Source organism: Bicyclus anynana, chromosome 17 (assembly GCF_947172395.1).
Source record: "Bicyclus anynana chromosome 17, ilBicAnyn1.1, whole genome shotgun sequence".
In the NCBI taxonomy this organism is placed as follows: domain Eukaryota; kingdom Metazoa; phylum Arthropoda; class Insecta; order Lepidoptera; family Nymphalidae; genus Bicyclus; species Bicyclus anynana.
The window spans coordinates 3165930-3193530 of record NC_069099.1 but is presented as its reverse complement, the minus strand read 5'-3'; the positions used below and the strand labels follow the sequence as shown (position 1 = coordinate 3193530).

The following is a 27601-nucleotide window of genomic DNA, read 5'->3' as shown; positions in this document are numbered from 1 at the left end:
ATTACAAATTGTTCTGTAGGTTTTACGCAGATAAGATTATGTTTGCCTGGTACATCATCAACATCGCTGCACTGCATATTGTAGTTACTGTAGTTCTAGTACATCAGCCTGTATTTTTTGAAGTACCTTTCATTAATTAAGAGGTACCTCAAAAATACTACAAAAGAAACCGAGTCAAAAAACCAATTTGTTCATCAAGCAGCACCTGATGCAGCAGAAAGGTGATTCTGCTCTTCTAAATACTGTTTTTTCGTAATACGCAATAAACTTTAAAAACGACGTGGGTGTGTATTTCAAATTTGAACCCAATTTTAGTTAAAAGATTTAAACTAAACAGTTCCGACATCTTTATATTGATTAAATGCGACAGATTTGCACCCAACGGTCTGGCGTAGGTTATTCAGACGCCTTCACCAGTTTTTGTGCTCTCACCTTGCGTTGACTTATCTATATCGACATGAATATAAAATGGTTCATATAATAGGTACTCTTTGTTTTAAGCGTTTATGTAATCATTTTGTTACTTAATTTCATGTCTTAAATGATACTCGATACTTTGATTTCTCGATTGCATGTAGCTAATTCAGCTATTAACTTTGAACTAAACTGAATTGACAGTTTGCTTATCTGCGAAGTGTTTTGTTTTGGAAATTGATACTAATGTTATAAAGTGGTAAATTTGGTAAGTAACCTCTGTTACTACTGAACGGATTTAAAAAAATATTTTACCAATAGAATCCCGTATTCTCACGGGAACAGACAAGATAATGAAACAGCCATCCAATGGCTAATATTTATATTTCTATAATTTATTGATCATTTTTAATAATGTTTTTTTTTCTTTCTTGCAGGTAATTATCGAATCTTCATGACCCTGAACGAGCCTTTGTAAGATTGAAAGAAATTCAAAATAGAAAGCTTCTTTATTACTGTATGGTTGATTCGGTAGTCTTTCAAAATAACTATTTTCAACTTTTTGGCGGTTCCTATAAGAGTTTTCGTAATAATTTTTTATACTGCAAAAATGGAAAAAGAAACAAACAATTCGGTATTGTTAATTAAAAAAAAAGCTCCTGCCGATTTCTCAACTGTTCGATTGATTTGTACTAGGAATACATACACTACTAGGACTAAAGTATTAATTAGTCATTTTATTTAGTCAGCCGAGAGGCTAATGGCCGCGAAGACACACAGATGGCGTTACATGTGTAAAAATTAGCACCCGCCTTTGCAACTGAAGTATACTATGTCAAATGAGTGCGTCACCTAACCTCCTTCACTTTATCCTTATAAACTAACGGACACCCGCAACTTCACACGTTTAGTACTTACTTGTTTTTATGTTCTTTTATACTCCGTTTTTTCTTCTTTTTCACCTCTGATATCAAAGAAACAAAATTTCACGATTTTCAGTACATACCAAACTTACAGATATGTACTTGTTTCTGTGATTAAACTTGGACTAGAGATCACCAATGACCGTATTTATTTTTATTTAACTGTAATAAAATCTAAAATAATCCTCACGTTATGAAAGGGCCAGATTTTGTAATGTAATTTCTCTCCCTTTGAGGTAGCTTTCGAGGGTAGAAAAGCATTCCTTGTCCCTTTACTCGTACATTCCCGCCAAAATTGCTTTCTAAACTTCAGCGAGAGCAAACAGACATAACAAAACAGATAAACAGACAGGTTTGAGCATCGTTTAAAATAAGTAAATCCTACAAATAAATTAATTTTAGGATAAGTTTCAATATCACATTTAAACGACCTTATTTAGAGATTTTTTTTGTTGTATTCTTAACTTACGTCACTCGTATTGCCATCTCTTTCTTTCTACAAGAATATTAATAAATCTCTCCCTCGCATTTCTCTTTATAATCCGTCGTAGTTAGAGCAAATCCGTCTTCAATAAAATAATTCCTAAGTCATAGTTTAACATACAAATGTGGCACCCAAGGGCCTGAGGGCCGAGCGCCCCCTCTCCCCCCTTGCCCTATATCTATGATCCCCCTACATCCGTTACATTTCTTGAACGTTACACTTGATTGATGCTAAAATGTTCTAATTTATACTTTGACTGTTTAGAAATTGCAAAAATAAATAAGTCCTACCATATTTATTTTGGTTAGTAGTTATTGAATAGCATTACTTAAGCAGCAAAGATCACTTTTCATAAGAGAAAGATAGCTATATAGATTTTCTTTTCATATGAGAGAGATATCTATTTAGACGAAGATTTTTCACGCTTTTCTAGTACGCTCTTTTATGTATTAAGTAACAATGTCTCACCATTATACTCGTAGGTATCATCTTAATCTTTGATCATTTAAATTTACTAAAATATCGATTGATCGTTAGTAAATTTCAAATTGCCATTGATATATATGTATATCATGTAGAAAATATACTAGTACTTACCTAGCTATGTCATTTAATTTCAATTTATGTTCTTCTATTTTTTTATCGTCAGTTTTCTGAGTAGCATTCCATTATACTCGTAGAAGCAACGGTAATCAGCAGGTTAAGTATGTGGACTATCGTTAAACTAAATGAACAGTTTTCATAGTATATTATGTAATATGTAGATTTTCAATGCGTATAATATATATTTTACGCAGTTGGGAATTTCTAATCAATCGGGGTTCAGCAGAACAAAATTTGTCTACAAAGCTGTTATTGCAACTTGAGCTCGACTGCCTAATTAATAAGGGCCTTCGATCCGGGGCCCTTGATCAAAGGGTCAGTGGGGAGCCTCCTGTGCCCTCATATACTTCTGGTACTGTTACCCTCGTAAAAAGAATTACATAATCCTACATTTTCTGAATTTTTGTGAAGCGATTTTTTATTACACTTAACATTATAGTTTTCATTTGGTTTAGTAATTGAAAGTTGAAACAAATATCACAATTAATTTATAGCAAATAATACAAACTAGATTTTGAACAGTAGGTACGTTATAACTTATTACCCAGCAGCGCTCGTATCGAATCGTTAAAACGCATGCGGTCTTTTGGAAATACGTAGGGTGGCAACTTGCCAAAATAAAAGTAGCCTTTATCTTGAATATGACCACAGAGAAAATAGACAAACTATTATTTTAATACGATCGGCACCATAAGTAACAAAATGTTTGTCATAGCAATTTTAACAAGCAGACGCATTTCAACACTGAGCCTTTAAAGCCACTAATAAATTAGGAAGTTAGTAACTCGTCCTCCCAAATACCAAGTCTATGGCCTAATAAAGCCAATCATTCAAGACTATTCCCCGTAATCCACATCTTTGCAGAGAGCCGTAAAAAGGACAACCGTACTAAAATACCCACTCGACTTACCATTTCTCTTTCTTCAGAAACGTGTCTATCTCGGCCGATCTGAGAAAAACAACCTACACCCCTCTCGCTTACACTCGCTACTATCCCTAGATGCCACGTGTCAGTCAACCGCATAAAGTATCAAGTCGTTACCGCGCCATAAACGAAATTAACGTTTATTGCTAATGTAACAAAGTCTCTAATTACTTAAGTAACTAACACCATCCCGGTTGTACCACGTTGTACGAACAAAAACGTAAAGGAATACAACCCATCTGCAATTTAATCCAGACTTTAAAACAATCGAGCAAGGTTGTATTTCCCGCGTGCTGTGTTTGCTTGTCTTCTCGTCGCCTGTTCCAAATTCAAAATGTTTCTAAATCGAACGCTTGGTTGTGTTTCGAAACAGCACGATACTTGTCCTAATTAGTTTCTTAACATAAACGCGTCATATAATGATATTGCGAACTGTGATTGATCTATGAACAAAATGTCAGGTGGGCATTGAACGGCTCAAATTCAGTTCGATCAACCCCTGGCATCCCCCCTCCCTCTATTGTACCGCACACCTAAAGACATACCATTAATCATTCCAAAGCTTTAGTAACCACCGACCGTTTTAATAAGAAATCTATTGTTATGATGCTAAAGCCTCTTTCAGATCGCTAAGGGTCGTTGCCTTACGCCCCTGCGTTTGTTTGTGCTGACTCCTCGTTACCGCTGTAGCCCTGGTATTATATAAGCTGAGTGCAATGGCCGCGGGAAACACCAGGAAAATCTGTTTTCCTGCTCCGGTAAATTTTTCTTTCGGAACTTTAATTCTTTGCCATTACTGTAAAAAATATAATGTTAATCTTTTCGTTGAGAGCACCACAAAACTGTTCTTTTAACAAGGTTTTTTACTTTCTGAATACTTTCATTCCGGCTTTTTTTCTTTTGTTAATTTGTGCTGTAATTATGTTTGTTCCGTTTTTTGTTCATCTACAACTGTAAATTTAACTAAATATATATTTCATTGGCTAAGTATAGGATATGAGTTCAACAAACCTAAAAACACTTTTGAAAAACTTCTTCACTTTCTTAGATAGTCAAGCACTAAAGCAATATATGTATTTTGTGCAATTAATTTGTAGAATTTTAGTGTATGTTGCTTTACATACAATATACTGAAACTAAAAGATTCCTTACACTAAACGTCCAAATTACATAATATTTTATAGTTTATAATACTTTGAGATTTTATTAAGTACTTTTATATTAAAATTTGTTTAATTGACTTTAAAAAAGTTACATTAAAATTACTTTTTATATATAAAACGTCAGGGCTATTTGATACTGATACATTATATTGTGTACCTGTGTACAATTATCTTTTGTGTTCGTTTTTTTCTATGATCAGTCCAAAGACTTTTTTGCATTGCAAAAATACCTTACATTCTAGGTAATGGAAAAAACGCGAAAAGTTATAAAAGCTAATAAATAATAATCAATACTGTCTATATTTTTAAGCTATTGCATATTTATTTTATATTATAAAGAGGTAAGTTTGTGAGGTTGTAGGGGTTATGTTATTGTTATCTCTGGAACTACTGAACCGATTTTGAAAATTCTTTTACCAAAAGAAAGCTTCACCTTCTTTTATCCCCATTACCACGGGAATGGGAATTACGCGGATGAAACCGCGGGGCGTCTGCTAGTACTATCTAAATGTCACAAGTTCAGTGCACCAGGGCAACAGCGGTCTAAGCTAACAGCGGGCAGGCTGCGGACATGACCTGTGCAAGCGATAATTTTCCGATAGGCGCAGTTATACGAAATGTGGGTTAAATTCGCGCCCGCCTGGGGTTGCCAATGCACCGGCGGGGGTCGTTGACCGGTATCGATCGCTGACGAGCGCGCCCCTGCGGCGCCGCGCCCCCCGCGCCTCCTCCCGCGCACCCTGCACGCACACACGCCGAAACACCGCATGCGACACTTCGCTCCACTTTGGGAACCGGCTGCTAAGTTCTCCACTCTATTTTGCGCGGGAAATGAAAATGGTACACCTATTACTGATCAACGTGATATAATAACAGAATACTACAAGGATAAATAAACGCGGATTGATGTACCAACTTACCTACTCGTATTTAGGTAAACTAGATATAATCAAATGTTATTATTCTAAAGTGGTCCTCAGTTATGGAACGAAATTTGTCCAACGATGGAACTGGACTGTAATTTGATACTACTCCTTAGCATATAATTCAAAATGAAGGCTTCATAAATAGTTCTGTATTAACTTTGTTTCGTATTCGGTACATGAATTATTGCTTACAAGTTACTCGTGACGATCGAACTACTTAAATTGAATTGAAGTTAAATTGGATAATCTGCTTAATTTTCTTTGAAAGAGTAACTAAGAATCTATTATAATACAATTTTCCGTTTATAATGTTAGTAGAATGAATGTTGTATAACATGCCAATGTGACGTCATACCTGTATAAAATCGGTAAATTCATATCTCGTCAGCTATATTTCACGTATCGAAACCACCGGAATCTTTGTTTCCGTACACTAGTTTATGTACATTTTAGATGATACATCACTGTCATCACTTATTGACCAAAAAATGCGAAATAACTGCTGTTTCAAAAAAATATGGTTTCCGAATGGTGAATTTGGTAGATACTTATATAAAGTGAATAGAATTTATAACACTATCGACTGCTTTAGTGGAATAAAGCCAAGTCTTAACTTACTAGACAAGGCGAAATTCGAAGATTAACGTCTAATTTCGCCTCATCGCTGACTGCATTCAGTTATAAAACATTACTACATTTTGTTAGTTTTTACCTTTAGATTATTGTTATGTATAAAGTGGCTTATCATTGAGCTAATCCATACTTCTAAAGTCTATCTGTTACCTTATCATGGCTTAACTAACCGATTTGGATGAAATTTGGTATAGAGATAAATAGGACCTTGGAGAAGAACGCAGGCTACTTTTTGTCCCGGAAAAATCCATGATACCGCGAATTTCGTGCGGAGTCACGCTAGTACACTAATTAACTCTTTAATGTTAATGATAAATTGCCAAATAAGCTTAGATGCCCAAAGTTAACAATTAAAGTAACACTCCAAAAAACACTTCAATCGTGGATGCATCTCCAAAACAAACATATATACTATGCAGAAATTTCAATATAGAAATTGTGTTTTTTACGTTAATTTGTAAACCAATCTCGCCTATCTCGTATCCAGTGTGACGCTGTGTTTATGAGGGGATGCGTCACAGCTGGCCCGGCGCCAAATCGCTATGATGGAGCGTTTCTTCTAGCACCCATAAACATAATAGTGAACGGTCTGACGTGCTTTCCGTTAAAATCGTGAAATATTAAAGCGCTGTCATGTCTGAACCTTCTGTCCTGTATAAAGTTCCATTCCATATCATTAGGAGTATTAAACGAATTTTCATGTCACTGCTTATGCTATTATGGGATTGTCAAATTAGTATATGTTCCAATGCACTATTGCTTTTAGTTTTTTATTTAAAACTTTATCAGGAAATATCTACATCATTAGGTTTTGAGGATGTGTATGAGTTTAGCTTAAAAATTGTATTATTAGGAAAATTAATACTCGCATTATTAAATAAAGAACTGCAAACTAATAAGTATGTTAGAAATACTAGTACTAACTTTTAAAAACCCTTACTATGAGAAAAGCTCACGTTTATAACAAAATATACTAGATAAACATAACATTGTAGAGCATAATAGATGAGATCGCATTCCCGGGGTTCTATTTTAAGGGCTTGTATGCCTATAACAATGTATAGAAAACCAGCTGGAGGGTGCGCGGGAAAAATGTACCTTTGAAGCGAGAGTTCGTGCGGCCACGTTTTACTACCCCTGCCAGCCGACCGTTGTTATGGCAACGTCTTACGAATTCTACCTTCCTGGTACTTTGTTGGGAACTTTACCTACTCATACTCGTATCATCTATTAATAGACCTATTCAGTTTGTTTTTTATTTAATTTATTACAATATTATTTAGTACCTTTCCTTTAATACCATTATATAATTATTAGAAAAACGTACAAAAAAATAAACAAAAAATAAAAAGTAAAGATAAAATAATCTTATTTTTTAATCTTTTTTTTCCATTTTTAAATTGGCAAAAGGAATTTATTACCTAAAAAATAATAAGCATAATATAGCAGACTACAGACTGTTCCTACAATTATTTAGGATGAGTTCGCTTTTATCTGCTAAATACTTATTTACATACTATAATCATAACTTTGGGATAAAGTCTAACGATTCTTTAACCGAGTAGAACGACATTTGTGAGCCATTTCTGCAATACATATCGAAAGAGGCTGTAATTTATATCTATAATACATTAGAGATTATTCAAACGAGGAGTCAACTGTATCATAGAGATAGAAATCGAATAAAGTAGCGCTACAAAAAATGCTCGCGTAAAACGTGAGTAAAAAAAATAATCATAAAATGGCCGTAGCGTAGCGCGGTGACCCGGTTCTACGGCGTAGAGTGCAGTGGCCGCTACGGCGCAGCTACGCGTACAGAATGTAGGTGAGAGAGAACTAGGCTCTACGGCTCTAGCTACGGGTACTTGGATGCTTTTTAATTGATGGTACCCTAGTATTTTACTTAAATAATGACTTGAATATGACTTTTAATTTCATTAATGCAGATTTTAATTATAAGCTTAAAAGCATAATTATAATTTAATTTTATTAATTACGGTTTTTAGACCTTGTCCGCAATCTCACCTGATGTTAAGTGACAAACTTGCAAGAGTTTTGGTACAAAATTGATCTCTTGCTCCTAGTTCAAGGAACTCTATATTCTATGCCCTCAGGTCGATAACTACTTGCACCACCAGACTTGACTTGCATCAAGCCTAGTGACCAAGGAAATATAAAATCCCAGGTAGACTCGAGCTAAGAATCGATCCTAGAACCTCACTCATATAAATTTCCAACATAACCAAAGAGAGATAAAATATATTTTAACCCTAAAATTCCTAAAGTGGAACGCAACTTTTGGCATTTAAAAAATATTTTCGAAAACCGCACCGCATGAATAATCGCGGACGCGGACGCGTGTAATCCGGCTCTTTGAATAATAAATTACAGCCTGAATCATGTAGCGCGCGTTGTTGTACCATTCATAAATACATACGGGGATGTTTGCTACATATCTTTAAACCCTTGTATAGGATGTTGTACTCAGACACCGCAAAGGTGAATATTTTAATAGTACTTAGGTTATTTAAATTTAAACTGTTAAAATCTAAAAAGCTATTAAGTAAAATGGAATATTGTGTTTTATTTTACAGCGCTCTACAGAAATATTATAAATATTATAAAGAGGAAAAAAGGATCCAAAACGATCTATTTAAAAACTCTTTCACCAATGAGAAGCGTCATTATCGGCAAGTAACATAGGTTATATTTATCCCCGTACTCCCACAAAAACGGGAACTATGTGGGAGAACCTATAATACAAATACGTTAATTACGATTCTATAAAAAAATTATATTTAAGAAAATTTGAAAACCTTGGTAAAATATTTAGTGCTTGGAAAGATGGTTATTAACTGATAGCTGTCGAATCGTTGAAATGCTATTCGTAACATGTAAATGTTTACAGATCATTAAATTGCAATTAGTTTACGATAGTAGTTAAGGGCAAGGTAATGTTAGGTTATATTTACAGAAGTATTTTCATCAATATCTAAGTTAGCCTTGCTAGTATAGTCAAGGTTTAACGTTATTCTTATCGGAAAGTTCAAATGCAGAATACAAAAGTATATTTTAATATCGTTAATGTACCTATTTATGTTTATTAATTTCGACTAAAATTTAAAATTAGGTAAATTCATTAATAAAAAATAATAGTATTGCTTTGTCTAAAAAAAGTCGAAGCAAATAAAAAAATCCTAGAATACACTAATATTACATTAAAATTAATCTTATAGAGATATCTTAAATACAGACTCTTTGTAGTCGATTACAATTACAAAAACATGAAGTAAAATACTCATGTATCCTAAATAAACATAAAAGTCTGTGGTTGAATATGGTTTGTTTTTCTTTCAAGAATTAATTACTCGCCAGATTTCCATAAAGTGTGTTATTACTTATTAGCATGCGCTCCACGTTTTCACCGTCGTTTCTGTGGAATTGCGGTGTTACTCGCTGATGATATAGCTTTTAAATTAGTGTATTTTCTTTTAATAGGTCAGTAGTTTTGGAGCCTATTCGTAACAAACAAAAAAAACAAACAAACAAACATTATAGTGTTGCCCTTGCCCTCTTGGATCTCTGGTAAAGGTGATGATTTTCCACTTCTTGGTGTATTATTCGCTTTTCCACCAATTATTACAATATAAAAATATTACATAATAATAATATAAAATACTCAGGTTTTTATTATATAGACAGACAACAAAAGCGAGTTTTCGCTACTTTCATACAAATAGTTCCTACCTAGATCTACGAGTTACATAGAAGGGGTAATGCCCCACTGTAATGATTCAAGAAAGGTGTTTTCTCTAGAGTACTAGAATATTGCGTTCCTTATAAGATATACGACTCACCGTTGATATATATTTCATTTCTCCGGCAACGTATTCCTTTTTATTGACATTGGAAACCATAACGTGGTTAGGTATATCCCATACACGTATCTTTACTTTAATATACTTTCTCTATATAGAAATGTTTTTACCTAATATTTGCCTTCTGAGGTACTCCTTAGTCTTTTTCGTTATCTATATTATAAAGAGGTAAACTTTGTTAGTTTCTGAGGTTGTTGGTGTAATTTCTAGTTACACTGAACCAACGATATTTTGTACTATAGACATGTTACGTACTTGAAAAATCACTGCAAAACGTAAACCGAATTTAGCAACTCCACTGAGCCCAAACATGCACAATTTTGTGTTTACTTACATTATATGTATTATATCTATAGTATAAAATCTTTGGTGTGACTGCCATAGGCTATATTTCTATATATACCCGTACTTCCATAGGAACGGGAACTACGCAAGTAAAACCGAGAGACTTATTCTAGTCGTTTATTTCGGTCTAACGTGAATTTACTTTCACTTTCTGGACTACATTTTCGGATATGCTAAACCGGAAATAGAATGAGTATGCTATTTTAAGTCATGATCTATTTAAAATGTTCGTTTACCACTATTATCTAACTTTTTAGCTTATAGTGCAACATATTTGTCTTTGGCTTTGTCATATTTTATATTTGACATATGATCAAATATAATCCGATGAAAACCAAAGAAACAAATTCACTATTGAGAAACTGTACTTTATAAAACTGAGAAGTTTTTCTCACCTTTGCACTTTTACTTTTAATATCTTTCTTGTTTAGAGCAAGGATGTCTTAGACTACATTCCATGGCAAGTACTAGACGAATATCGTATTTTATATTCACCTTTTATCTTTGTACGAAAAGTAAATGTATCAAAGCGCGTCGCCTCTCGCGGAACGCAAAGCTTTGCCGCGTTCATTATTGCGCCTCTACAATGGACCTTGTGCTAAATAATTCAGCGCTTCTGCCGGAGCTGCCGTTCCATGGTTGCTATGGCAACAACCTATTTATATATGCAATCTTAACGAAGATCTGATTCCCTGGTACAGTTTCATATTAATAAACTTGGAGTGCCAGGTACGTTCATGGGGCCCATACAATTGCTATAATAGAAGATTACCTAATTTAAACTTTACTTTTTTCATAATTCGTCAGTATGGCCGTTTATTTGTAGTAATCAAGTGTTTCTTTCTTCGTTATAGGAAACAAAAACCTGTATCTACAAGTATATCTAATAGCTAGCAAGTAATGTTTGTTAGTACAATTTATTTCAAAATCAGTTTCTCTTTGTGGTCTTTCTGTCCTTTATTCCTGAAGATCGTGGTACTGAGATCCTTATCTCGAACAGGTGCATTGCTTCGGGATGTCTGTTGTGGGCATCTTTGCTAGCGTAAAGAATTTTGTATCTTTAGCTTTTCTCTGCTGGACAGCCCAAAATATTTTAAACGCCCTCTACATATTTTCATGTTTTCCCATTGTACCTTTATTAGATATCAATGTGAATCTTATAAAACGTGATTTTTGAACATAAAAATTTCATTGCAAAATCAACGTTACGAGATATACAAACCATAAATTACAGTCTAAGTAAGTATATTCAAATCCTTAGTAATTATTGGTACACCCAAAGATAACGACTGCAACTATTAGTGCTTGAGTATTAACAGAACCCCCCATTCGTAGGGGGTCCGCGTTATGTCGCACCGTTGGACCGCTGCCAACGCTCGGTACCATATATAATACTTAAGCTCAGGAATTACTATTGGTTTCTGAATGGTGGGACGCGATTTTGTCGCTACTTTATTCTTTGTTAAATTGCAAAAGAGACATTCGTTTTTACCATAGCCTTTATGCTATATCGCTTCACGGTTTTGTCTTGGGGCAAATGTAAATCTAACATTGGAAAGTTAAAGCTTTTTGTGGTAAAACTCCTCTTATTTTTGCGGTCAATTTGTTGTTTCGTTAAAGACAATGGCAAAGTTACAGAGCCATTCTTGTTTTATCGATTAATATTACAAAAATGCGTAATTTCCATTTCAAATTAAAATTAAAATCACGTCAAAGACTACTATAGAGTTAGAGTACAAATTTGCGTGATGTGAACAAAATGATTGTTACCCCTAAAGTACACAGTTAGCATGGGTACGGTGACAGTCGCCTGTATGTCGTTCATAATACGAAGTATTATCATGAATCGCGCACCATCCTACATGAAATGTACCGTAAACACTGCATCCAAAATACCAAACAAGTAAACACTTCCTTTTTAAAGTCGGTTAATAATCATACTTACAGTCTGTGTTAATGGAAGATTTTCAGGTATATAATCGTGTAGGCGGACGGACGCTTATCAAAATATCTTGTTATGTTCCTCCATATTTATTTTCCTGTAATTTAATTTAATCTGTCACGGATCAACTGTCAACTGTCAAGCCAACATAGAAATGACATTTCATGGAAGATAATAAATAATTAGAAGTAATATTATATTTAAATACTTCGCCCGCCCGCCCGGCGGGCGAAGTATTCGTCTAAGTGAAATTCAGTTATTCACAAATACCGGGGGAACCTTGGATTTGTTCAGGATAAAAAGTAGCCTACATGTTGCTCCGTAACCTCCTCTATCTTCTAGCGAAAGTACCGTTAAAATCGGTTTAGCCGTTCCAAAGATTAGGCCGGACAAACAGAAAGACTGACAAAAATTAAAAAAAAAAACTCCTTTGTGATTTGGTATCATGGGGATAACTTTAAGCAACTTTAAGCACTGAGAAAAGACCTTGAAACAATAGATATACACCGTAATTTTGTTTATGTATTGATGATAATATATAATCGGATTTCTGCTAATCTGGAGGGTAAAATTACACGTCTCAAGAAAATAAACTAACGTGCCGGTTCAATGACCTGTCATTTATATAACTTACCTTAACTACCCTCCGTTACCTTCAGCGTTCTCATATTACACGCAATTTTCATCACAAACTAATTTAACCTGATTCTTATAATAATTTGAGTATTTTGACGAATTTATTTATATTATTTTAACTTATTTATAAAAATGAGTGTTTGAAAGAATGTGAAGATATTAGAAATTAAATTATTTTAATTTTAATATTTTTTTTCAACTTTATTAATAAGTGCAGTCAGTTAGTAACTTAATGTATCACAAACGGCTAGTTTGTTTTAACGATGATATTCTTATTAGAATGCAGATAAAGTTTCCGTTTGTCGTCAATAGTTATTCGTTACTTGCGTAACTGTACCGGACTATGGGGTGAAGTTGTCAAGTTGAATAAGTCAAAGCATAGCTTGACTGGGTCCGACGCTCCGCGGTTTCATCCACGTAGTTCCCGCTCCCGTGAAAATACGGGGATAAAATATAGCCTATGACACTCACAATTAACATGGCTTTCTATTAGTAAAAGAATTTTCGAAATCGGTTCAGTAGATCCAGAGATAATCCTTTCCAAAACCACAAACTGTGCCTCTATAATATTGGTATAGAAAAAGCAATACGCAAGTTGAGAAAAGCGTCTTAGGAAAACGCGTGGTATTGATTACGGGGTCGTGAATTCGTACAGGACACTGCACGCTACGCTACCATGGTTTGCCGCAGTGGGGTCGGCGAGCGGGACAGACGTACACAATGCCACTGGCCAGAGCGGGACACAAAGTGAGGAGGCCGGGACCACGTGGTGCCTAGTTGTACTCTACTCACATATCTATATTAACGGCCTTATGTATAAATATGCATTAGACTTACTGTACCAAGTTATTTTATAAGTTCGAAAGACTTCTGTCCAGAAGTTCTTTAATGTCATCGGCTATTTTTATACCTGAAAGATATCTATAACATAGACATCTATAAGATCATCTAATATGTTAATCTATGTCTTAAAATAGTTTAGTATTACTATAATACGAATTGATAAATTATAATTGTTAGGTTGACTAAATCCTTGTCCCTTATTGTACCTACTCGTAGCAAAATTAAAAGACAAATCCCCCGACATATGCAAAGTATTCTTTGGTATATATCTATATTCACATTTTAAAATCATTTCCGGACCTCTGTAGCCGGGGTAGGTTTAGTTAGTCATTCATGTTGAAAAATCATTTCGGAAATAGGACGCCTGAAAGCTACGCCGGCGTAGCGGTGCGCGCCGCGCGCCCGCCGCCCGGCGAGTGACGGAGTGACGTGCTGGAGCTGTAGTAGCGACGAGCGTGGCGTGACGTAACAGCGGAGGCTCGCATTGACGCCGCGCAGGACTGATAATGGAGCGTCTAGCCGGTGCAACGACGTACACAGATATTCAATCTATGATGTCGGTGCCGTGTATATGTCATAGATCAGCCCTTTCGTAGTACGCCGCTGTGCACGTTCCATTAGACGTGCTATGTACATAATGAGAAATATTTATGTTTTATTGGTAAAATATTAAATCGTAATTTTCCCGTTGTTCCAGGGTGCAAGATCAAGGCGCTGCGCGCGAAGACCAACACCTACATCAAGACCCCGGTGCGCGGAGAGGAGCCCGTGTTCGTGGTGACCGGGCGCAAGGAGGACGTGGCGCGCGCCAAGCGCGAGATCCTCTCCGCCGCCGAGCACTTCTCGCAGATCCGCGCGTCGCGCAAGTGCGGCGCCGCGCCGCCGCCGCCCGCGGGCGCGCCGGGCCACGTGACGGCGCAGGTGCGCGTGCCGTACCGCGTGGTGGGGCTGGTGGTGGGCCCCAAGGGCGCCACCATCAAGCGCATCCAGCACACCACGCACACGTACATCGTGACGCCGTCGCGCGAGCGCGAGCCCGTGTTCGAGGTGACGGGCCTGCCCGAGAGCGTGGAGGCGGCGCGCAAGGAGATCGAGGCGCACATCGCGCTGCGCACGGGCGCGGCGGGCGCGGCGGGCGAGGCCGAGCCGCTGGCGCAGCTGTACCGCGCCGGGCTGGCGTCGCTGCTGCGGCCCGAGGAGGCGGCCTTCAGCTCGGCCGGCAGCTGCTCGTCGGGCGGCTCTTCGGGCCGGCTGGGCGACCTGCTGGGCATCTGGTCGTCCACGGAGCGCGACGAAGGGCTGGGCGAGTCGCCGTCGTTCGAGTCGCCGGGCGCGGGCGGCGTGTGGGCGTGGGGCCCGCCGCGGCCGTCGCCCGCCGCGTCGCCGGCGCGCGCGTGCGCCGTGTGCGCCGAGCGCGGCGTGGCGGCGGCGCTGGTGCCGTGCGGACACAACCTGTTCTGCCTGGAGTGCGCGCAGCGGCTGGCGGCGGCGGCGCAGCCGTGCCCCGCGTGCGCCGCGCCCGCCATGCAGGCCATCCGCATCCTGTCGTAAGCGCCCGCCGAGGCAGGACTGACCTTTTTTACTTAAATCGTTACGAAAATATTAAAAAAAAAGTCGCGTAATCGAAATCCTGGTGCCAAAAGTCGGCGCCCCGCGCCCGCCGGCGCGGCCCGTCCGCCGGCCGCACTAGCGTAAGTCGGCAGAGTTACTCACGATATATTTTCTTATTATGAACGTTTTTTATTAGGTCGGCGAGCGCCCGCGCGCCCGCCGCCGCAGAGAGAGTCGAGGTACGTTACGATAGAATTTCGAAAAAAAGCATAAAATTTAAAAAAAGTTGTATAATTATTATTATTGATGATAGCGTAAATGAGAAATCGAAAAATTTATAAAGCTTACCTAACGTAGTAGCGTAAAGTATTAAGATATCGTAATATTATTATAATTACTATAGGCGAGGGACGGCGGCGCGGGGGGCGGGGCGCGGGGCCTAGCAAATGTGTTGTTGATAGGAAATGTGCGTGCGGCGGTGAGCGCCGAGGCGCTGCGAGCGAGGCCGAGGCCGGAGCCGAGCGCCGAGTAGTGTCGAGTAGAGAATGCCCCGCGCCGCGCGCCGCGCACCGCACCGCCCCCCCGCGCGCCATGCTCATTATTTTGACTATACGATTATTCGCTTAAATGATATTATACATACGTACACACTATGATTATGATAATATTAATATAATGTTTGTTTTAAGTGTGTTTTAATGTTTAGATTTTTATTGTAATGTTTTTATGAATGATTTATATCTGTACGATTATTATTATTGATTATTATTTTATGTGTTGACGATGTTTTTTTGTGATTTGGCGCCCGCGCCGGCACGTCGCCGACACGTACCAGCACGTCGCCGGCACGTACCGGCACGTCGCGCGCGTGCCGCCGGCGCGGGCCGAGGCTGCTCGTTAGTGTTAATATCGAGTAATAAATTAAAGTAATAAATGATAAAGAAATAATACGACTCATTCATTATTATTATTATTATATACTACAGTAGTTTGTAGCACGACATTGACTAATCATTACCTATTGATACATATTAAGTATTATTATTATTATTATATTGAATAAATTTAAAGAATGCATAATTATATTTCATAGGAATCATTATTCTGTATAACTCTAGTTAAATATAACGATAATAAATATAAACGGTATTTGTATCGGACGACGTTGTTATTTCGTTTAACGGGGGGCTGTTTTTATGAATTGATATTTTTTTATTTTTTTACCGTTATTAGTTTTTGACTTACTCATGTTACGATACGCGAGAATAAAAAAACTGCCTATTAGATTATATTTTGAAAAATAATGGTTGCGTAAAACCAGCCCCCGTCGTACGTAGGTCAGTGGTTTCGATATAATTTTATTTTCATAATAAAATGGGTAGACGCTTTAGGTTCAAATAACGTTGTGAAAATTTGTGAAATTTTGTAGACTACATATCTTATTATAAATCTAATATAAACTATAAATTTCGATTCACTTTCTTTTATTTCTTCACCTTACCGACAGCGACAGCAAGTCAACTGCTAAACTGCATTTTCTTAAAATATGGCAGATAAAGGTGCCTTATTAAACTGCAACTTAAAAACATTGGCACATATGTCAGGGGAATATTATAGAAAATTTGCTTGGCGATATGCTTACATAAGCGACTCCAAAACATTTACAAAAATATAAAATCCTAGATTGACTGGAGTTTGAATTCGAACCCGGGATTTCCCGGCTATATATACAATAGCTGAGCATCTGGTCTATTCACTATTTTGGTATTTATTATCGACTTATTAAAATAAACTTCAAATCAATTGACAAAATGTCATCTACCTACTGTGAGATATCCACCAGTAAGCACCTGATGACGTTTGTTGCATTTAATCTCAATTCCTTATACTCTTATGTCAACTAGCTTAAGTCAGAGATAGTGAATTGACATGCTGACCAATTCACTATTTTGGCCTTTATTATCAACTTATTAAAATAACCATTAAATTAATTGACAAAATGTCATTTACCTACTGTGTGGTATCCACCAGTAAGCATCGGATGACATTTTTACATAGCATCTCAATTTCGTATAATATGTCAACTAGCATACATGAAAGCAGAACAGTAAGACACAGTTCAGATGTATGAATGAATATAATAACCATTCATATTAACCCTATACGCCTCCTGAAACCCTGGTAACATAAATGAGCCACTGCAGGGACCTCATCACTATAAGATGGTAACATAAATGAGCCACTGCAGGGACCTCATCACTATAAGATGGTAACATAAATGAGCCACTGCAGGGACCTCATCACTATAAGATGGTAACATAAATGAGCCACTGCAGGGACCTCATCACTATAAGATGGTAACATAAATGAGCCACTGCAGGGACCTCGTCACTATAAGATGGTAACATAAATGAGCCACTGCAGGGACCTCATCACTATAAGATGGTAACATAAATGAGCCACTGCAGGGACCTCATCACTATAAGATGGTAACATAAATGAGCCACTGCAGGGACCTCATCACTATAAGATGGTAACATAAATGAGCCACTGCAGGGACCTCATCACTATAAGATGGTAACATAAATGAGCCACTGCAGGGACCTCATCACTATATGATGGTAACATAAATGAGCCACTGCAGGGACCTCATCACTATAAGATGGTAACATAAATGAACCACTGCAGGGACCTCATCACTATAAGATGGCAACATAAATTAACCACTGCAGGCACCTCATCACTATAAGATGGCAACATAAATGAACCACTGCAAGGACCTAATCACTATAAGATGGTAACATAAATGAGCCACTGCAGGGACCTCATCACTATAAGATGGTAACATAAATGAACCACTGCAGGGACCTCATCACTATAAGATGGTAACATAAATGAGCCACTGCAGGCACCTCATCACTATAAGATGGCAACATAAATGAACCACTGCAAGGACCTCATCACTATAAGATGGTAATGATGATGACCGAGGCTGACAGCTGAGGCTTTTCAAAATAGGGGATGTAAAACCAGTAACTTCCCAACTCAGGGCTGCAAATGAAGGCTTCTCTGATAAAAAAAAAAACTCAATTTCACAGCCCAACCCAGGACCTTAAGAACCGTAGGCGAATGTGTTAACCATTGGATTAACGACGTAGTTCCTGCTTCCTGACATCATCGATTTGAAGAAACCTTGGTTGGTATAAACTGTTTCTATCCAAATTTATGAGACTGTCACAATGACTGTCATCAAATGTTAGGCACATGGCTAAAGAAACTGGATAAAACCTTAGATTTACTTACTTGCTGCTTCAGTAATTTAAATCGATAGTAGAACATTATGATATTCAAGTAAGTAAGTATATTGGGAAAAAGTATGCTTATGAAAGATAGTTTCTTTATAGGTACTATATATATATGTACTAGACTACCATCATGCCTGATAAAATACTATAATGAGGTCTTGGTTGGAGTGTATTTGTCTAGATCTAGAACATTCCTATTCATACTATCTTTGAAGCTGCTCAAATCATGCGTAAGCGTACCTATAACACTGAAGATACAAGTCGACTGAATGTCCTACATGCACTAATAAGATTTGTATGTAATGATAAACTTATAAATTACTGGACCCATTTGAAAAATTTTTTTAACAATATAAAGCTACATTATCAAGGAGTAAAATAGGCTATATTTTATCCCCGTATTTTAACGGGAATGGTAACAACGCGGGTGAAACCGCGGCATTCTGCTAGAACTTGATAGGCTCTGCAAACCTCACAGCGAAACCACGAGTACTAGGTATGCGAATCTTTGAATTTGGATGAAATGTGGAACATTGATAGGTCTGGAACCATGGGCGTAGCCAGAATTCTATCTAGGGGGGGGGGGGGGGCAGCTATACTTAAATAGAGTATTTCACATTACAAATTGATACTGTCCGACCGAAACTAGTTTTACGGGCGAACGTTAACTTTTGAAAATATAAAGTTAGTTACATCTTTGAATATCTTAATAAAATTTGGTCTGAAGCCCCAAAGATCGACCGCTCAGCTAGGGAGGGGCAGCTGCCCCCATACCTCGCTACGCCTATGTCTGGAACCATCATAAGCAACCCATTTTCGGCTCACTGTTGAACACGAGTCTCCTCTTAGAATGAGACCAATAGTCCACCACGCTGGTCCAATGCGGATTGGCAGACTGCACACACAGAGAATTGAGAAAATTTTCAGGTTTCCTCACGATGTTTTTCCTTTACCGATTGATATAAGTGATACTTAATTTCTTAAAATGCACATTACTGAAAAGTTGGAGGTACATGCCCTGAGCTGTATTCAAACCCTTCGAATCGAAGGCAGTGGTCATATCCACTGGGATATCGCGGGTCTTAGGCTAAGGCACGGCTAAGTCTGGAATAGCCACTCTTTTTATTATCCATAGCTTAGGCATAGCTAGCAACGAGTATGCATATTCAACTGAAAAGGTCTCGAAAAACGCTAAAAATGTAATCCTACCAATATTATAAACGACATAAACTACTTACTGGATTTGGTTGAAAGTCGTAATGGAGACAGGATTAACACAGGTTACTGTTTGTCCCGGAAAAATTCATCGTACACGCGGGACTTGTGAAAAACTGAATTTTCACGTGAACGAAGATGGTGGCGTCCTCTAGGAAATAATACCATGAGTAATGTTTAGTGATAAGTTTCAAAGGCGATGAGTTTCGTGGCCCGACTAACGTTTCTCTGTGTCACGAAATCGGCCAACATTAGAGATAAGTGCTGTCTCAGTAGGTAATAGTGTAGAACATACCCTTAAAGACAAGCTTTCTCTATGCACTTACATAAAAGCAAACTTCCCGCTACTATATAGAAACTTCGTATTCATATTATTATTTTATACTGTTAGGCTGAAATAATAACGTAAATCCACGGTAAAACGACCATCAAATTGGAGGGAAACGGGAAAATTAGTCATATTTAAAATACATGGCAAAAATTTCTTCCGTTGTTCCGTTTCTTCCGTATTTTATATGCGTTGACATTGAATAGGTACTGAACCACTTCGAGCCACGAGTATTTTACTCTCTTCTGAAGGTGAAATAAAGAAGATATATTTATTCAGATATAAAAGTTACAAACGATACCCTACCTTAAAGACAGCATGTCTGTTTGTAACCCTTAAAAAGATAGCAGCTCAGCATATGCCTTGCACTACATACAAGCATAATATACGGTGCTGATTTTCAGCTGAGATCCTAAGCATAAGCAGGCAAGCTGATATAAAAAATATGAACAAATTCAAGTGTTCAAAGGTGTCTACATAGAAGGTCATACGCTTACTTACGAAGACTTACTGCTGAGCTCGAGTCTCCTCTCAGAATGAGAGGGGTTAGGCCAATAGTGCACCACGCTGGCCCAATGCGGATTAGCAGACTTCACACACGCAGAGAATTAAGAAATTCTCTGGTATGCAGGTTTCCTCACGATGTTTTCCTTCACCGTTTGAGACACGTGATATTTAATTTCTTAAAATGCACACAACTGAAAAGTTAGAGGTGCATGCCCCGTACCGGATACGAACCCACACCCTCCGGAATCTGAGGCAGAGGTCATATCCACTGGGCTATCACGACTCTACAGTATACAGTACAGAATGTTAATTACGTAAGTATTTCCAAAAAATCAACATACAAGCAGTATCTATTTACTTTTTGTTCCTATAAAATATCCAAGTACATAAGTACAGATATTTTATCTACCTTTTTAGAGAGAAAACTCATTGCGATAAGTGCACGACTATTTTAGACGGCAGAAATTTCCGCTCTACACTTTAACATATCTACACATGTAAAGTCTAAAGTATTCGTATCAGCTGCTTCTACATACAGCCGAACATAGATCCTCTTCGTTTTTTGAAGTTGGTTAAAAATAACGTTTATTTCAAAAACTGTTTAACAGATTTTCCTAATCAAATAGACGAGTAAAGCTGAACTTGGTCACATACACTTACGAGTCATCGTCATCAGCCCATATTCGGCTCACTGCTGAGCACGAGTTTCAGAGTTGGCCTAACCCCTCTCAGAATGAGAGGGGTTAGGCCAATAGTCCACCACGCTGGCCCAATGCGGATTGGCAGACTTCACACACGCAGAGAATTAAAAAAAATCTCTGGTATGCAAGTTTCTCACGATGTTTTCTTTCACCGTTAGAGACACGTGATATTTAGTGATTAAATTTCTGAAAATGCACACAACTGAAAAGTTGGGGGTGCATGCCTCGGACCGCATTCGAACTCACACCCTCCGAAATCGGAGGCAGAAATCATGTCTACTGGGCTATCACGTCCATTTTGTAATTAAATACATTTATTAAAAAAGTACGCTAATAAAATTGCTTCTTAGCGACTTCTATGAAGCGACAAAGCCGTGGCCCTAGGGCGGGTAAGGTGTGACCTAAATTTTCTCCGTCATTTAACAGTGTTGGAAAGTTAAGTGTTAAAGTCGGCGCTCTTTGAAGTTTAAAGAACTTGAAGGAGTCCACCCAAAGGCCCGTGGACCGGGACTACTTGTCTACATTACCCACCTACTTATCTAAAGTAGGTGGGTTCATACTTATACAGTCCTACATTTATGTCTTTTTGCCCGACTGCAAGAAGCGTTATTATATTTAAATGCGAAGGCTCTTGCCACCATAAATATTCCTGCGCTAATCGAGTCGTCAGGAATAAGTCGAGATGATGACAAGAGACCTGCTGAGACCCTAATGTGGGACGCAACATGCGTTGCCAAATTAGCACCGTGTCATATCAGGAAGACAGAATCAAGACCGGGAGCCGTAGCAGAAAAAGCTGAAACCGGTAAGTAGCACAAGTTTCTGACTGAGAGATACATACATATTTGTACCTTTTGCCGCGGAGACCCAAGGGCCAGGTATCATTTCACGCGGCTGGTGACAGAAGGACTGGTAGTAACCTTTACCAATAACCAATGAATAATTCTCACAATGGTACCTATACATTTTAAAATACAAAGTTTTTTACGGCTAACGGACTTAGTTAGCTTTTAACCAACAAAAAAACTTTTAAAAAACAGCTAACGGACTTAGCTTTTAGTAGGGGCTTCAGGATATCACGATCCAGAGCTGCATGAAGCCAACCTTCTTTCTGTTGTGCTGTGCTTTAAAATACGGGATTTCATAGGAAATATCATCCGTTTTTTCCACCTTCCGTTTTCCATACCACCTACGACATGGTATATTCAAGTCCACCATAGGCTGCATCATCGCTTATTGTCAAGCATGATTGCAGCCAAGCACTTCAAGCCTTTGTAATGTAAAAAGAAAAAATAAAATTCTTTAACGGATAATATAACTTTCATACACTAAAGATAATATGTATTTAATACATAAGCTGTCTGTCAGTCACGTAAGACAAAGCCTTTTATAAGTAGGTATGATACAGAGGTACATGATATAAGTGACTTAAGAAAGCTTTTAGGAGTTAGGAAGGCTAGGAAATTCTTATGTGCTTTTTCAAACAAGGTTACCAAACTGAGTAGAAGTAGTAGTAGAGAAGGTATCAAACGTACGTTCTATCAGCTGTAATATTATAGACTCACAGTACAAAGTGTACCATTATTGACTCAATTTAATATTCTCTTTTCTGCATCTTCTTATGCAGCTGAGTGGGAGACCTTTATTGGGCAGTGCGCTTTTTGATTGTCTATATTTTTTTTATTTAATGTTATTTTTGTTAAGTTATACTGACCAAATAAAAATACTTTTCACTATTAAAAAGCTACGTCTTCACCGAGTAACATATACCATATTTTATCCCCGGATTCCCACTGAAATGATAACTATGCAAGTTCAACCGTGGGTGGTCTTGATAGAAATTTAAATAAGTTCAACTTTTAGAACATACTACATTCATCACCGTCTTAACTCTATGTTGTTTACCCTATTTAGTATAAGTATGGGAGTTTTTATTAAATAAGGTTGGTCTCGATATCACAGGCCATCAATCTATTAGTTAAAAATAACTTTATAACAAAAGGATCTATTTAGTTACCAATAAAAAAATCGATATAGTACCTCATCTCACGGGATGTGGAGCCCGTAACCTGACGCCGTAACCCGAAGACGACAGACCGCCACCAACTGAAAAAGCATCTTATTGTTAAGTACAAAAAGTTGAAATTCAAACAAACATTGTTTTCAGAATAAGTGCAAAGTTCTTTAGGTTAGGGTGACCAACAATATTTATTTTCTGTACTGCATCGCCATTTTAATAGGGTGTGAAATGATATGACGTCATTCAAAGCTTGACTAAATGATACAGTATGCCTGGCGGTATTCTGTAAGGGTAGTCAACTAGGTGAGGGTGTGTTATAAGATAATTTATAAAACGCCAAGCGATTTAGCGTTCTGGTACGATGTCGAGTAGAAAAGGGGTATGGATTTCATCCTACTCCTAATAAGTTAGCCCGCTTCCATGTTAGATTGCATCATCACTTACCATCAGGTGAGATTATAGTCAAGGGAAAGTAATCTTAACTCATGTAATAGGTAACAATAAAACTTATGAGCAAAAGAAAAAAAATCATGAATAAATAGAACAGAATTCCAGTTTAGTAATATTTTAAATTAGAAAACATCGTGCTACCATACATACCTAACGTACAATCATGGCTAATTCATAAAAAAACCAAGAACTCTACTAAAAATTAACTTGTCATTTTACAGGACACTTTTATTAAGAACAGTTATAATGCTATTATTTATTTTTCAATTTCATTTGAATTAGCATTGAATTATGATACTTTTTTTTAACTTAATAGTTAAGGTTTTATGCTATGAAAAATATACAAATATGTTAACTAGCGGACGCCCTCGCGTGGTTTTCTGTGTTTTACAAATCCCGCAGGAGCTATGGACATTCTGGAATACAAAATAATCTATGTTCTGCTTCAAGCTCCTACATATACCTACACAAATTACATCCAAATTGTTTCAGTAGTAAAGCCGTGAAAAGGTTACAGACAGACAAACAGATTTACCTTCGCATTTTTTTTTTTTTTTAAAAGAATATTTGCCATATCTTTAATAATATGACCAATATTCCCATTGCCCTCCAACTAGTCGGGAAAGACTGTGCTAGGAGTGGGTACGACAATAGACCAACGGGGTGAGGATCGAACCACCACCTCTCGGTGACGAGTCCGACCGCTCTTACCGTTGAGCTATTGAGGCTATAATATATATTTTTTAAATTATATATAATATAATTTATAATATTAAAGAGAATTTTATGCAGGGTGTAGGATCGAATCCAGTCCGGGGCATGCACCTCCAACTTTTCAGGCTTGTGCATTTAAAAAAAATAAACATCACGTGTTATAAATGATGAAGGAATAACACCATGAGGAAAACTGCGTATCTGAGAATTTTCTTAAGCCTTTTTAGGTATATTAGCCTAACCCCTCTCATTATCAGATGAGACTCGTGCTCCACAGTGAGCTGAATATGTTAGTGGTATTGCAAGCAATGTTTTCTTTAATACGACTTTACATACGCTGTGCATGATAGTTAATAAGTTGAATTTTTTTGAATATGTAAAACTATATAAAAGTCACTAGCAGACTCAATAATTAAAATTAAAAAGAAAAAAAATGATGATGTGGGATTTATACTTCACTCAAGTAACATGGTCACCCTGTTATCGGCACAGCTCCTGCGGGTCGCCATCTGTCGCTTGCACGCTCACACGTTTTTCTCGCGCCCATCGGAAGTGAACTATCCTAGCGCAGGTGTCGCCAGAGCGATGTGCTTTCGAGTGTCTGTGCGTGGAGAAACACTTCCAAAACTAATCCTCTATTATCTTATTGTTTAACATCCTGATTGGTGCAGCGATTTACTGATATGCTTGGAATCTTGTGATCCTGGACTCTGAGTTGAAATATTTATCTTGGGGTCTGAACCCCCAATCACATACTATACAAGAAGAAGCTTAGCCCAGTAGTGGGCCGGTCAGATGAAAACAAAAACGTTCATACTCTAAAAACTTAAAAAAAAATGTCCTATACAAAATATAAGCAAAAAAAACACATCTTACATACTGATAGTTTTGTAGGCTACTCTCCTTTTTCGTAAATAACAACGCCTTTGCATTGTTTCTTGTTTCATAGTCTAAACTATTATCTTAATATATAAATGCGAAAGGTCATTACATTACATCACGATATCTCGAAAAGCGCTTGACATACAAAGTTGAAATTTGGCAGGAAGGTACTTGCCTGTGTGGAGTTACTGGACCTCCCATCAGGCGCGTCCCCGGGTGGTGGATAGGGGAATGCCTCCCAGTCTTGGGTGGCACCGGGAAATCAAATACCCGGCGCGAACCAAAACCAGCAGGCATGGGCGTGCCTCAAGTCCCGAAAGACACGGCCTAGGGGACTTCACCCCGACAGAAAAAGCAAGCTGTAGTTCAGCCAGAAAACAAAATGGAAGCGAATAGTAAAATTCATGTACCCCAGGAGGGTACCGCGGCGGACTTACGCCGCGGAGAGTCCCTCACTGATTTATCAGTCAGCCCCACCGTATCTGGGGGGGGCAGCTATCGCTTTACTCAAAAAGGAGACGTTGACACGGAAGATGAAAATTTTAAAGAGGTGGAAAATCCATTTGTTAGAAGAGATTCCATCAGCAGAACACCACCTGAAAAGTATACATTCTACCCGCTTTTTGAAACAGACCAGGAGCTAAACGATGAAAACCCTAGCAATTTGAGTACAAAAGATACTCCGCCGGTAGAAGACCGTCCGAAAAAAAGAAAGAAAATATCAAGCCCTGTGGCCCTACAAGTAGGAGAAACTAAGCCACCCATAGAACTAGCTAAATTAAAAGCAAGAACTGACGAGCTAAATAATTTCGTAAGAAGCAATAAAAATGTACATAAAGAAGTCAAGAAATTTGCAATGGAAATAAGCAGCTTGGTTAAACAAACAATTATGAAACATAAATACGATGCACATAAAATCCTAGAATTACAGAAGGAACTGCAGGATTACAAGGAAATGCAGGAAGGCAAATATGCTAAACTGGAAAGTGAGCTTCACGAACTCAAGAAAAAATATGAAGATCGTTTCGAAAGTATTAATAAAGACAAGGAAGTACACTGTCATAAATGCTTGGTACATGATGATCAATTTAACCTAATTAATACAAAAATTAATTCTTACGAAGATCTCAAACAAGTTATTGACTTAACTTGGGCCGAGGATAGTTTTAAAAATACGCGAATTGATCATGGAGACCCTTTGAAAGACACAATCACAAATGTGGTATACTTCTGCGATGAAATAGAGGAAAGACAGACAAAATTGGGAAAAAGAATTTTAAATAGATATCCGGAACTCAAGGAAGGAGAAAAGGTAGAATGCAATGGAGGCCACTTCACCTCTGTCAAACAATGTACTATGTATAAAACCAGACAGGGGGATTACTGTAAAGAGAAGAATATCATTGCTTTCTTTTATGATCCAACAAAACAAGACGGTAGCACTCAGTCAGACATATTTCAATTATGCCAAGAGTTAAAAAAAGTAAGTAACGACCTAGGGATGCAGGAGATAACGGTAGTTTCTCCTCAAGCCGTGAGAGCAGACCCTATGAGAAAAATACTGGAATCAATCTTCAATAGCACGAAATTAAAGGTAACGCTAAGGACAGCCAAGAAACAAAACACAAAAAAGGTAATAAAAAATAGGGATAAAGAAAACATCATACTTATAGAAGACAAAGAAGCTACATATGCAGAAACTGTCAGAAAACTACATTTAGGCCTGAAAAATAGTGATACACTTGAGAATATAAAAGGAGTAAGAAAAACGAAGTCTGGAAAAATCTTGCTAAGAGTCTCAGAAAAGGTGGATAAAGGTAATCTTATAAACGGTATTAAGGAAAATTGCAAGATTGCAACAGTGCTTAACAATCTAAAACGGAAGCTCATACACATAAAGGACATAGACGCCACTGCAGAAGAAGATAACATCAGGGAAGCAATATTGAATACAGATCTAATCCAATACCGGGATCAATTAGAAATAAAAACTCTTCGACCTTCCCAAAATGGAAACCAAATAGCCACAATTTGGATAGAAGACTCAGATTGTACTAGAATTCTAGACAAGAAAAAAATAAGAGTGGGATTAAACATTTGCTACGTACAAGAAAGAGTAGAAATACCAAGTTGTTATCGATGCTGGGGATACGACCATAAAGCTGCACAGTGCACGGGAGAAGACAGAAGTAAGAAGTGTCGTAAGTGTATTG

At 37.7% G+C, this 27601-nt stretch overlaps 1 protein-coding gene across 1 annotated transcript in view; it reads left to right on the top strand.

Annotated features, from left to right (window-relative positions):
- Nucleotides 1-16739, top strand: part of LOC112046830 (RNA-binding protein MEX3B) — an 81952-nt gene extending 65213 nt beyond the window's left edge. The window contains exon 2 of the mRNA XM_052886416.1: nucleotides 14413-16739. Within this exon, the coding sequence (XP_052742376.1) occupies nucleotides 14413-15266 (854 nt within the window). The 3' untranslated portion in view covers nucleotides 15267-16739. The remainder of the gene's footprint in view (nucleotides 1-14412) is intronic.
- The last annotated feature ends 10862 nt before the right edge of the window (nucleotides 16740-27601 follow it).